Source organism: Carassius carassius, chromosome 21 (genome assembly GCF_963082965.1).
Source record: "Carassius carassius chromosome 21, fCarCar2.1, whole genome shotgun sequence".
NCBI lineage: Eukaryota > Metazoa > Chordata > Actinopteri > Cypriniformes > Cyprinidae > Carassius > Carassius carassius.
In genome coordinates, this window is record NC_081775.1 from 30,037,703 (window position 1) to 30,051,625 (window position 13,923).

At 38.7% G+C, this 13,923-nt stretch overlaps 1 protein-coding gene across 7 annotated transcripts in view; it reads right to left on the minus strand.

Annotated features, from left to right (window-relative positions):
- The window catches only part of LOC132098105 (citron Rho-interacting kinase-like), a 79,797-nt gene that overhangs the window by 31,421 nt on the left and 34,453 nt on the right, over positions 1-13,923 (minus strand). For all 7 annotated transcript variants that reach the window (XM_059504246.1, XM_059504245.1, XM_059504243.1 and 4 more), the window contains exon 20: positions 13,792-13,923. This exon is cut by the window's right edge and continues 9 nt beyond it. In XM_059504246.1, the coding sequence (XP_059360229.1) occupies positions 13,792-13,923 (132 nt within the window). The remainder of the gene's footprint in view (positions 1-13,791) is intronic.

A 13,923-nucleotide genomic window follows, 5' to 3' on the forward strand; every position in this document is an offset into this window, starting at 1 on the left:
TCCAGTCTGAATTTTTTCCCAGTCCGCCCCTCCTGTAAATTAATGGCAAAGACATGGTTTCATTTACTACATATAGGCCTACTGAAGCTCGCAGTGTTTTCAACCTCTGCAGACTCAATATAGGAGTACACGAGCACATAAACACAATTTCTAGAACTGTTCTGTGTCACTTCATGTGCATTTTACTTATTTTGAGAAAACTATCATCATATACAGAGACAGCAGTTTAAAAAAAAACACCAATGTTTCAGGAGTTTATTACACAGAATACGTCACATGCTTATTAGATAACTGTATTTAAGTTGATGTATATGCTTTTATTTATTATTTTAATGTTCACAAATATAGAAAAGTAATCAAAAAGTACTCAAAAGTAATTAGTTACATTACTTTAATAAAGTAATTGAAAAAGTTACACTACTATTACATTTTAAACAGGGTAACTTGTAATCTGTAACCTATTACATTTCCAAAGTAACCTTCCCAACACTGTGAACTGGACACTGACAACATTCCACGTCTTGTACAAGACTTCTCCTGAATCTCCAGTTTGAACTTAAAAGAGTCAGTTTCCGCACACCACAACAAACCAAGAGCTCTCTCAACAGGCAAGCTGTGCTTGTCCAGATCCAGCTCTTTCCACTTCTTGGCTCAACACTCCTCAGGAAAGGTTTGCAGGACAGTGCGCTTGTTGCTTATCCATTTTGTCAGAGTAAAACCTCCTTGCTGACAGAGATTGGAAAGATCTTGAACTAAGGAAACTGCTTCCTCTTTAGATCCCAAACTCTTAAGGCAATCATCTACATTAAAATTCTCTTTGAGAGTTTGAACAACCTCCTCATGGAATTCACATTGATGATCATCTGCTGTTTTTCGCAACGCAAAGGCAGCGCAACTTAGAGAGGAGACAGCCCCAAAAAGATGGACAGTCATGCGAAACACTGACACTTCTTTTGTAAAATCTCCGTTCTGCCACCACAAGAAACGGAGGAAATCCCTATCCTCTTCTGCCACCCTAACCTGATGAAACATTGCCTGTATGTCTCCCATGACAGCTACCGACTCCTGCTTAAACCTTAGGAAAACACCAAGCAATGTACTTGTAAAATTGGGACCTTGCAGAAAGACTTGATTTAATGATGTTCCTTTGAATGCCGCACCACAATCAAAAACCACCCGTAGGTTCCTCTTCCTGGGATGACGTACACCATGGTGAGGAATATACCACACCTTGCCGCTGTCTCCTTTCAGCTGCTGAGTGGGCAATTGCTCTGCATATCCTTTGTTAATAATTTCTCTGACAAATGCTACATACTCCTCATAAAATTGCTCATCTCTCTGAAATCTCCTCTTCAATCCAAGTATCCACTGTTTTGCCAAAGAGAAGTTGTTAGGAAGATACACATTTTCCCTTTTAAATGGCAATTTCAAGGTATAATGATTGTCCTCAAGCTTGACAGAACTCTCAGCAATCTCCAAGAATCTAATATCCTCTCTTGACAATCCTTGCTCTTCTACACCTCGCTCATTGAAGTCATGGTTGAATTGTTTAAGCAACATCTCCTTCAGTCTACACAGAGAAATCCTGTTAACCACTGCAGAACGGTCTTCATCCTCAAGGCTGCCTGGATTCAAAGGACCATTGATAACCCAACCTAATGCTGTTCTTATAGCATAAGGGCTAGGGCTGCGATAAACGATTAATCTAGCGATTATTTTTTCGATGCATCGATTAATCTAACGATTAATTTTTTCAGACCGATTCGATTTTGATTATCTCCCCATTAATTGACTACTAACAATTTATACATGTTGATTTACATATCTGAATGAAAAAAACATGAATTCCTTAACATTGCAATATGTTTATTGCTCTTAAAATTACAAAATAAAAGACTGACTAAGAATGCATTACTTTGCACTTGTATAGAGATAGCATTCAATAAAACTTTGAAGCCTTGAAAACACATAGCTTACTGAAACAAGCTTACTGAACACATAGGGCCTAGCTTACTGAAAAAAAGTTCTTCTTTCAGATGAAAATAACAACAACTTGATGTCTAGCATTCAATAAAAAAGGTCACCCAAAATACTTGTTTAGAGCAATTAAAAGAATACAGTAACCAATGTAAACTTGAGGGCTTTAAGCTAAGCTTAAAAAAAAAAAAAAATTAACAGTGGGAGCCAGCAGCCTGTCATGGAGAAAAAAAAAATCTCTGAATGCTCCGCGTGAAACTTTGGCGTTCCGCCCTTTTTCTATCGTGTCTAATGATTTTGGTTAATATGCACGAGGGAGGGAGGGAGGGAGGGAGGGAGGGAGGGAGAGAGAGAGAGAGAGAGAGAGAGAGAGAGAGCAAGACAGTGCTCGTGTAGTTTGAAGACTGTGAGCGCGCGAGCGCGCGTGAAACTTTGGTTTTTCGCCCTTTTTCTATCGTGTTTAATGATTTTGATTAATATGCACGAGGGAGAGAGAGAGCAAGAAGCGCTCGTGTTGTTTGAAGACTGTGAGTGCGCGCGCACAGCCGGGGCTCTCTCGTATGCGCCCTGTCAGGTGCAGCACAGTCATTCTATTCTACATCACTCACCGATTAAATAAGGCTTTGACAAGCCGCCAAAAAAAAGATCAATGCAGAAAAACCCCTGGATTGGTTACATAACGTTGGACAGAATGTTGATCCGGCCATCGCGTATATTCAGTGCACATAAGGTAAACGTTTTGCAAATGTTTTTTAGAGAAATAAAAACAGGTCGACGAATCGATGCGCATATTTTGCGTCGATGTATTTTTTGCGTCGACGTCATCAATGACCTCAACGCGTTGTCCCAGCCCTAATAAGGGCCATCCCCATAGCTATTTATTACTTCCCAAGGCTCCATCATCTTTGGAGCATTGTTTCCGATCAACAACTCAGCCATTATACGGGGAACTTTAACCTTTGCCAAGTAAGGCCACTTGGACAAATCTCCTTTAGATACCATGTTATCAGAACTTACAGGCATTTGTTTCTGTATGAGTGTTTGTGGAAGCTGATAGATGATGCTACCATCAATAGCAGATACTTCCAAACCTGAAAGTATGTATGCAGGTACAACTCTTTCCTGTCCCATAGTTTGTAACAGAAACTGAGTTTTCCTACCAGAAAGATTGAGCTGCTGCATAAGGCTTTCTGTACAAAAGGTTGCAGAACTGCCAGGATCCAGGAATGCATACGTCTGGATTGTATGATCACCTTTACTGGCCTTGACTTGAACTGGTAAGATAGAAAGAAGACCGCGATCCTTTCCGGCCCCTGTATGACCACATGTTTCAGTTTCAGCCTTCTGAACGTAGCTTTGACCGATTAACAGGCCTCATGCTAGTGGGCAAGTCTCTAATATCACCAAACAAAGGATCCATTAGGATACTAACCGGTCTTTCAACAAATTGAACAAGATCTTTGAACAAAGCTCTGCATTCAGCACTTTCCAGAATGTTATGTGCAACAACTCTCCACCGTTCTCTGAGCTTGAAAGGCAATATAGATATAATGACTACCATATTGCTTGGCATATCTAACTCCTGAAGGTACTCCAGCTCCTCAGTGACATTGCAACAACCACGCAGAAAGAGAGCATAAGACTGCAAAGCATTAACATCCTCCCCCTTTATTGAGGGCCAAGACAAGGCTCTTTCTAAATAAGCAGTGGCGATCTTATACGTATTTCCAAAATGTTCCTCCAATAACTGTTTTGCCTTAGCATAGCCAGAGTTAGGGGTCATGTGAAGACAACTGCGGACCAGCTCCCTAGGCTGCCCCCTAGTCTATGACTTGCCTTCTCCTCCACTCCCTTTTCAAATGCTCTTATAAAATGAAACATAATGAAGAGGATCTCCATTAAAAAAAGGGAATGTCTCTTGCTGGTAAAGATGTGCAGCGTTGGTGTTGGACAAGAGCTGCTGTTATTTCATTTTGTCTTTGCATTATGGTGACAATGTCACCAAACTGACTCTCGATTTGTGGCTGAGAAATCACATGAGATGCAAGAGGTCCATGAGACTGACCTGATGTTTTTCCTAGTATATACTGGGAACTCTGTCTTTCTAAGTCTGTACATTCCTGCAATGTCTGCTGATGAATGTCCTGATATGACACAGAAGATGCCAAAGGAGGATCCACTACTGATACTTGGTTTTCCATTTTACTACATACAGCAGATTCAAACTCCTCTGCCATTGGATTCAATATAATTGAGGTAGCTTTCTCCCCTTCCTTTTCCAATTGGGGATGCATATTATAAGAGGCTTTAGAAACACTGTGACATTCAGAGGCCTGTAAAACTGCAAGTTTAGCAGTAGATTCTGCTAGCATTGCGTTCAACTCCAGTTGCTCCTTTTTCCTCTTTATCTTCTGCTCTTGCTCCTCCAAAGCGTGTTTTTCCTTTAATGTTGCCATACGAGTGAGCAGTCCAGCCTTATTTGCCTCAGCTATAACTCTTGCAGAAGAAACACTACTGCATGTACTCGCTTTACTAGAAAATTTACTACCAACATTTGAAATACTATCATGTGGATCAACATCAACCTTGTCATGCATGACCTCATTTAAAGTAGGCCTAACTTCATTCTAAGCACATGAAGCCCACATTTTGACTTCAGCAATAAAATCATTATTCACAATCATTTTTGCTTTGAACTATATGTCATGTTTTTCCTTCTTACTTTCAGGTAACATACCCATCAAAGAATCATGAATACCTTTTGCTTCATCACACAAATTTAAAAGATCATCAAAAGCACTTTGTACATCTTTTACATTTGTTTGTTGCATCAGACCTTGCATATTTTTCTTAAATTAGTAGCTTTAATTAACACAGATTTTCTATCGCTCTGTAATTTTTCAACCTTTGCAGCAAATGCTTTAGGAGTTAATTTCACAACACGTTTTTCTTTGTCAATTTGAACATCAAAGTCATTTAAAGCACTCAACTGTGGCGTTTCCATAGACCTGTGCTCACTTGTGCTCAGATGTCTTCATAATACACAGAGAGTCAAAAAACACGATCAAAACTATTTAAAACTAGTTCGCAGAATTATTTTCTTAGACGACCAATGCATTTGATTTATGTCCCATGATGTGTGCACACAAAGTAAAATGGCCATTCAACATTAAGTAGCGCTACTAAACATACCTGTTCACGTTGGGCGCCATTGTTTAAACACAGCTCCTCTGCTGACGTTTATAGAACAGCTCCGATGTCTTTCGTTGCGCTATAATGAATGGTCCGTAACCCAGTAGGAGAGACGTGCGTGTGTAATTCACGGTTGCGAACGCTGCGATGTACTCAGCATTTAGTTTTGACTAAATGCTGCTGAGGGATGCTGGATGGTGTTTGTAATGGAAGCGCACGCTTGGGTTACTATTAACTGGAATGTCCACACAAGATGTTAAAATTGCTCATTGTTGTTGATTTATTTTACCATTACTGGTCTTCATTTCCATATAGGCAAGAATCCAATGAACAGTCAGTAAATCCGCCAGTCCTTCACCTTTACAATGACTTGCCTAGCATGACAAACAACCTAGCGTAGCGGTCAAAAACTGTGTACACCTTCCCTCCAGCAACACCTGTTACCTGAAGGAAGGTTACAGGTAACAGAACACACACGTTTAAATTTAAATATTTACATGTGTATTTATACATATTTATGTAATTTATAGTATATATATTTATATGTATATTTCTTAAATAACTAATATATGTATATCTTGATTTGACGGTCTTAAAATTACCTATGGAGCGTCAGTTTGGGGTTCGCGAATCATTTGAGTCAGTTCGGGAGTTCAAAGCGGGTTCGCGAATCATCAGTTTGGGGATCGAGAATAATGTGAATCAGTTCGGGAGTTCGTAGCGGGTTTGCGAATCATTTGAGTCAGTTCGGGAGTTCAAAGCGGGTTCGCGAATCATTTGAGTCAGTTTGTGGATCGCAAATCATTTGAATCAGTTCGGGAGTTCGGAGCGGGATCGTGAATCATTTGAATCAGTTCGGGAGTTTGGAGCGGGGTCGCGAATCATTTGAATCAGTTCGGGAGTTCGTAGCTAGTTCGCGAATCATTTGAGTCAGTTCGGGAGTTCAAAGCGGGTTCGCGAATCATTTGAGTCAGTTTGGGGATCGCGAATCATTTGAGTCAGTTCGGGAGTTAGTAGCGGGTTCGCGAATCATTTGAGTCAGGTCGGGAGTTCAAAGCGGGTTCGTGAATAATTTGAGTCAGTTTGGAGATCGCGAATCATGTGAATCAGTTCGGGAGTTCGTAGCGGGTTCGCGAATCATTTGAGTCAGTTCGGGAGTTCAAAGCGGGTTCGCGAATCATCAGTTTGGGATCGAGAATAATGTGAATCAGTTCGGGAGTTCGTAGCGGGTTTGCGAATCATTTGAGTCAGTTCGGGAGTTCAAAGCGGGTTCGCGAATCATTTGAGTCAGTTTGTGGATCGCAAATCATTTGAATCAGTTCGGGAGTTCGGAGCGGGATCGTGAATCATTTGAATCAGTTCGGGAGTTTGGAGCGGGGTCGCGAATCATTTGAATCAGTTCGGGAGTTCGTAGCTAGTTCGGGAATCGCAAATCATTTGAGTCAGTTCGGGAGTTCAAAGCGGGTTCGCGAATCATTTGAGTCAGTTTGGGAATCGCAAATCATTTGAGTCAGTTCGGGAGTTCAAAGCGGGTTCGCGAATCATTTGAGTCAGTTTGGGGATCGCAAATCATTTGAAACAGTTCGGGAGTTCGGAGCGGGATCGCGAATCATTTGAATCAGATCGGGAGTTCGTAGTGGGTTCGCGAATCATTTGAGTCAGTTCGGGAGTTCAAAGCGGGTTCGCAATAGCAATATGAGAACATGAGCTGATTTGCAGAGTCTTAACCTGTTCAACTGTCCTACAGGTAATTATGCTCTTGAAGAGCTGGCACACGGTCGTCTGGTGTGACACAGCTGTGGTCAGATTGTCCCACACACAAGGGCGTAGATTTGGTTTGAACATTGGGGGGGTTGAACATTGTATGCTACCCGTTATTTTTTTCAAAAAAAAAAATCTATCTATCTATCTATCTGGCAACATGCTTTAACTGATTACAAATTCAACATATACAAATATGAAAGAGACAACATTTAGACATTTATTTTAAGATTTTTACATTCCACCTTAATGCATTTTAATTTTTTTTTCTAAAGGGAAACACATCTTTAAAACATTAAAGGCATTGATGTATAGCCTAACTTTACAAAGCTGCTGTTTTTCTATACTGTTTCCTGTTTTATTTTATTGATTGAATGGCATCTTCTTTACCTGATCACCTGCTCCTCCTCTCCCTCTGCTGACTTTTCTACCCTGCAGCTATATTTACCTCGAATCTGTTATAAAAACATGTTAAGAGATTATACACCTCATAACGTTATGAAATTTGTGTATAATCATCATTCATAAAATTCTAACATAGTAGAGATTATCAAAAGAAAGAAATTAAGTATTGAAACCTGTTTTAATGAGTTAGCCACTTAAATCGTTAATTCATCCAATTCGTTCAAAAGTCAGATTAATTTAGTAAGAAAACAAACACCGATGTGAATACTTTTGTCGTTGATAATTACAGACACTATTGAAAAATATACTAGCAAAACAGACAGCTGCTTTGGTAACTTGTTACACTGATAGTTATAGCTAAATACATTGCTATGGATTAGTTAGCTAAAATATATGTGGTGTGTACTAACTATTACACAATATTCTCATACCTCATTCTCAGTACATGGTTTATTTATTTATTTATTTATTTTGCATCCCTCTCTGACAAGCAGTTAAATATAGTCCGCTGTGCAGCGCTTCTCTTCATTTTTGGCGTTAACATTAACCGTGTGCTCTCCCATTCAAACACCACTCGCTTGTTTTGGTGAAAGTGCGACTCATTGGTTGGGCGTTACCAATCGGTTCAATGGAGGGGGAGTATTTTTTGTCTGATTTATTATGACATACTCATATTTGATTAGGAACAAAACTATTTTTTACAAAATAAATGAATTCTATTTTTTCATATTATATTTTTCATTTGATCTACTGTGATTTTCATGTTGAAATATTGGGGGGGTTGTAACTGATGGATTTGAATATTGGGGGGGTTACCTCCCCCCCATCCCCCCCATAAACTACGCCCCTGCCCACACATGCTCTCCTGTGCTGGCTTCTGTGTTTTAGGGTTCCAGTGTATCATCGTCATGATCTTCCACAACTTCTGGATCAACAATGTCCTCATTCAGAAGACAGAGGTTGTGGAGCACTGCACAGCATGCAACAACATATGGCACAAAGGCAGGACTCACTTCCAGGGCCTTGAAGAAGAAGAAGATGGAGCACAGCTTGTCTTCATCATCCTGAATGCTCTCTCAACAATGTTCTGTGCACGAGCATCATTGGTGTTGAATCAAACCTGTGCAGGATTCTGTTCAGGCTCTCTGAATCTCCCAGGATGTGTTTTCCTGCAGGTGGATACAGGCCTTCAGTGTTCTTCAGCACCCTGGCATCATACACAGACCCGGGACACTCAACAAACATATCAAGGTACTTCCCCTGGTGGTGACCTGCAGCTGAACAGAATGAAACTGCTTCCTGTTGAAATAACATTGGGCTTCACTTGCTGGAGGTTCAATTTGTATGTGAAAGCCATCTATTGTTCCAGTTACCAGAAGAAAATCTGCTTCCACTGCCTGTCATCTGTGGTGGAGAAGGCAATCAGCCTCCTCAAAATCCCCATGAAAGACATGATCTGCTCATTCTGTGCATAATGTCATGCAGCTCTTGGATGTCAAAGGCCAGTGACAGCAGCCTGCATGATGCTGTTCATATATATATATGTGTGTGTGTGTGTGTATGTGTGTGTGTGTATTGTCTATAATGTATCTATGTATGTATTTATGTATATATTGGGATGTGTGTAAATGTGTGTGTGTTTCTGTGTATATTATTATAATGTATTTGTGTGTATTTATGTGTATATGTGTGTGTGTATTTGTCTAAGCATTCATTCAAGTTTATTAATTGATTTATGTTCCTTTTGTTTCTTTTGTGTAATTTTAGTTGTATTCATTTATTACAATAAATTACTTTATATCCTTACATAAAATCAGGCTGTCATTCTGTTCATAGATGTAGCTGCTGTTTTTCTGAGGTAGAAAATTAAAAGCTAAATTTATATTTAGTAAAGGATTTACAAGCTGTCAACGAAGGCGTGATCTGCGAACAGCTGACCGACGCCTGCTTTGAATTGTTAATTCAAACGACATAAAAACGCAGACGAAAGCGGTAAGAATAACGAAAAACATCACCGATGTTCGCTCAGTAGATTGGGCTCTTTAAATTTACGCGCTGTTGTGACGACGTATGTCACGTGACAATGTCAACATGGCGGATGTAGTACGTCCCAATTCCATTCATACCAGGTGGCAAGGAAGTCGATCGGAAGTTGAAGTCAGCCGGGTGCCGCCATCTTGTAGCAGAACTTCACTTGCGTTGGCATCCCATTGACCTCCCATTCATTTTGGCGTCACTTTGACAGTGAATAATTTTACATCTGAGGTGTTTAAAGACTCCATTTGCAGAGGTGGGTAGAGTACCCAAAAACTGTACTCAAGTAAACGTAAAAGTACTTCTAGAAATATTTACTCAAGTAAAAGTAAAAGTACTAGTCTTGAATAGTTACTTGAGTAAGAGTAAAAGAGTATCGGATAAAAAATCTACTCAAGTAGTTAGTTACTAGTTACTTTGGGTCATATATACTGAGCCTATTTTTATTTAGATATATAGATAAAATGTATGTAATGTAATTGTGCGTGTATAAATGTATATATTTCATTAACCTTTACTCCAATTTATGTAATTTATTATAAAACCCTGTCTGTTTACTTAAGTAACAGATATAGGTGTCATGCCATAACATATTTTTAATACGACTGACTTTATATTAAATGTGAATTTAACATTGAAAGTTAATGTGATATAAATATTGCTACTAATCTTTCATTGTTCAGAAAGCGAGCAAATAACATTTACATTATTAAAGATCATTTTCACTGACAGTCTAGATTTCAATCACTCTCAGAAACTCCCATTAAAATCACTGAAACTGCTAACACTGTGAAATCAATATCTTAATTATAGATTCGTACACACATCTGCACTTTGTTGTTTCTGACGAGAGAATTCGCCAGAAAGAGGTATTCAGTCAGGAGCGAGTGAAGGAAGCACCGGGATTTCAGCGATGACTCTTCTGAACGCCTCTGATTGGCCAATGCTTTAATAAGCTCAAAAGAATCATGTGTGATTTGTTATAATGTGCAGCGCTGTAAAACACAGCTATCTCTGGCTCAGCGCCAGCAAGCAATCACAGATCTGAATTTAGCAGCTGATGATGATATGACTTGCTGAACGTACTTGCACCGGTGTTATTGTATTAAAATTAATAAAATCTTAATCGGCTATTTTTTGTCTTTTGGAAGCTGCATTCAACTTGGTTCCCTTCTGTTATAAACCACACACGTACAACAAACTAATGTCAGAGGTATCGTGTGCTGTAATCGAATGTAGCCCAAGTTATTACCTGTTAAACAGTAGACAGCACACGCGGTGTTCATCTAATAAGGATCTCCATCGCAAGCAAATAATAGCCTTTGCAGATTTGCTTTCAATTCATGTTCTTAAACGTTACAACTCTGAGTGAACTGCTTCAGACGCTCAGCGCGTGCGGCAGGGAACTGAACAAATCATTCAAACTGATTCATGAACCAATTCACTCGTTTGCCAATTGGTTTGATCAAGCCTTTGAACAGAATTGACTCAAAAGAATGAATCATTCGCGAATGGGCATCGCTCATTGCCCAGAGAAAAGTAGACGGCGCGTTTGGAATAAACTGAAGCATTTATAACATTTATTACATTAAGATAAAGTAACGAGAGGAGCGTCGCCCACAGTAACGAAGTAAAAGTACAGATTTTCCCCAAAAAATTTACTCAAGTAAGAGTATAAAGTACCCATCTTTAAATATACTCCGAAAAGTATTAGTTACCCCAAATAATTACTCAAGTAAATGTAACGAAGTAAATGTAACTCGTTACTACCCACCTCTGTCCATTTGTCCAATATTTATTTCTAAAGAAACACGACAATGTATAAAGGGCTCCATTACCTTCTATTTTACATTATGGCCCTGTAGAAACAGTTTTTGTAAAAATAGGCTAACGGTTGCGTCATAACCACTCGACTCTCTGTCGCATTACCGTACAGACAGGAGGAGAAGCTCGCAGGCAATTAACTTAATATGGCGTACAGGCGTTACATTTTAAAATACTATACAAAATAATTAATCAGAATACTTACTCCTTCTCACTCACGCCAAAGAACTCCCCGTCTCTGCAAGATTAACGATGGCAGCTACTAGAAGATTTACATCTGTCAGACAGGTTGCTGACGTCATCAAGCTTAGTTTGAGTCTGCGCGTCAGAAACGGAAGTGCTAAAAATAGCTAAAAACGGGCTTCACTTGTCTCAATTGAGTTCCAATGGGGTCGCTCTGTCCATTTCTTTTACTGTCTATGATTCATACTACCCACATTCATACTATATAGAACATACTTTTCTAACGGTCGAGTAGTACGTTCAAATTCAAATGTAGTACCCAGTACGCAGTATGCGATTTCGGACGCAGCCCCAGTGTTGAGCTGCTGCAAGAGCTTTTGAAGCACAGCAGCTGTGGTCAAAGAGTTCTCTTGTGTTCTGATTGGTGGATGATGATGATGATGATGAGTGGATAAAGACTAGAGCATAAAAGGTTCTTTGGAGTTGAGTAAAGAACCCTATGATTCTAAATAGAACCCCAATGAACCCTTTTTTCTAAGAGTGTGTTGTCATAACGTTCACCTTGGAGATTGAAAATGTTTCTTTGAGACCCCAGGAGCCCAAATTCAGACCCAGAACAATAAAACCCACAGAAGGGAACTTCGGATTGTGAATCATTTGAGTCAGTTCGGGAGTTCAAAGCGGGTTTGCAAATCATTTTAGTCATTTTGGGATTTCGGAGTATGGAGCGTGAATCATTTGAACCAGTTTGGGAGTTCGGAGCGGGATCGCGAATCATTTGATTCAGTTCGGGAGTTCCGAACGGGATCGCGAATCATTTGAGTCAGTTCGGGAGTTCAAAGCGGGTTCGCGAATCATTTGAGTCAGTTTGGAGATCGCGAATCATTTGAATCAGTTCGGGAGTTGGTAGTGGGATCACGATACATTTGAATCAGTTCGGTAGTTCGGAGCGGGTTCGCGACTCATTTGAGTCAGTTTGGGGTTCGCGAATCATTTGAGTCAGTTCGGGAGTTCAAAGCGGGTTCGCGAATCATTTGAATCAGTTCGAGAGTTCGGAGCGGGATCGTGCCTAAAAAGTGCACACATCTAGGCTAATGTAAAGTTACATGATGAAGTCATACTAGTGCGCATGTGCATTTTGAGTGCATTCTTTCACTGCATTATTCGGTGTATTCAAATGCATGTGAATGATCACAAAATTCAAGATATGGGGGTTAGAAAATGTATATATTTATATCATTTTATGTAGTTAATAAATATCACACGAAGAGTGCCATTTCATTTATTCTTCAAAAAATCAGCATGATTAAAATGTGATATTAAGTTACTACAAACAATAATTTAATTACAAATACAAAATGTTGCAGAATAATGTAATATATGAACGAATAATAGCCTAAAGAACCTTTGTGCCAAAAGGGTTCTTTCTTGTCATTATAGAACCTTTTTAGCAACCTTTAGAGTTGAGTAAAGAACCCTATGGTTCTATATAGAACCCCAATGAACCCTTTTTTCTAAGAGTGTAGTATGCAACAATTATAACCTGTATATGATTTTGCATTATTTAATCCAATTTTGTGTGGAAGTGTCCTAAGGTTTTACAGCTATATAAAATAAATCTTTTTAAAATTAATTAATTAAATAATAATTAAAAAAAAAAAAAAAAAAAATCTTTATAATATAAATACAAATATTTATATAATAAAAGTATAATCATTATAATTAGTTGAAACTATAAAAACATTATTATAATTATTATAATATATAATATATGTTTTTTTAATATAATATTTATAATTATTTTAAAAAAAATCTTAAAATACTATTATTATTTATAAACATTTTGTCAGTTTAGAATAGTACAGTCTAAGCACAAATCTGCTGTTCACACCTGACATTGGGTAGTTTCTTAATTGTTTTTAAATTCTTAAATCTTAATACTATTAATTAAACATTAAACATTAACTGAATTAAAATATCACAGGAAGGTGCCAATGTGACATTCATTTAGTATAAGTTGAAGTACTAAAATAACTAAAACTGAATTAAATAAAATTAATAGAAACAGTGCAGCAAATAGTGTTTTTTTTTTTAATAGCATGCACGGTGTTATGCTGCAATGCTGTCACCTCGCTATGTTGCCTGTTTAATTCTGTAAGTAGATGGTTATAATCTCAGAAATAAATAGCTATTTTTTTAACCAATTTTGCATAAAAATATATTTTGTAAATACAATCAAATATTGAAAGAGGAAAAAAACTTTTTACATTTTGGCAACTACAGTAGCTGATGTGGGGACAGAAAATTGTGCACACTATATAGACAGCATACATACTGCATGCCTAGTGAGAGTAGCATGGTTGACTGCCATTCTAAACACCCAAAGCTGCTCTTCTGCAGTTAACATTGGTTCACCTGCATGTTTTCCAGCTGATACTCCAGGTCTGTCCGCTCGGTCTTCAGAAGGTCTGTCTGGTCCAGTGCGTCCTGAAGTCCTTGAGTCAGTCTGAAGATGTGGCTCTTCTGCATGTCCAGCTGCTGCTGCAG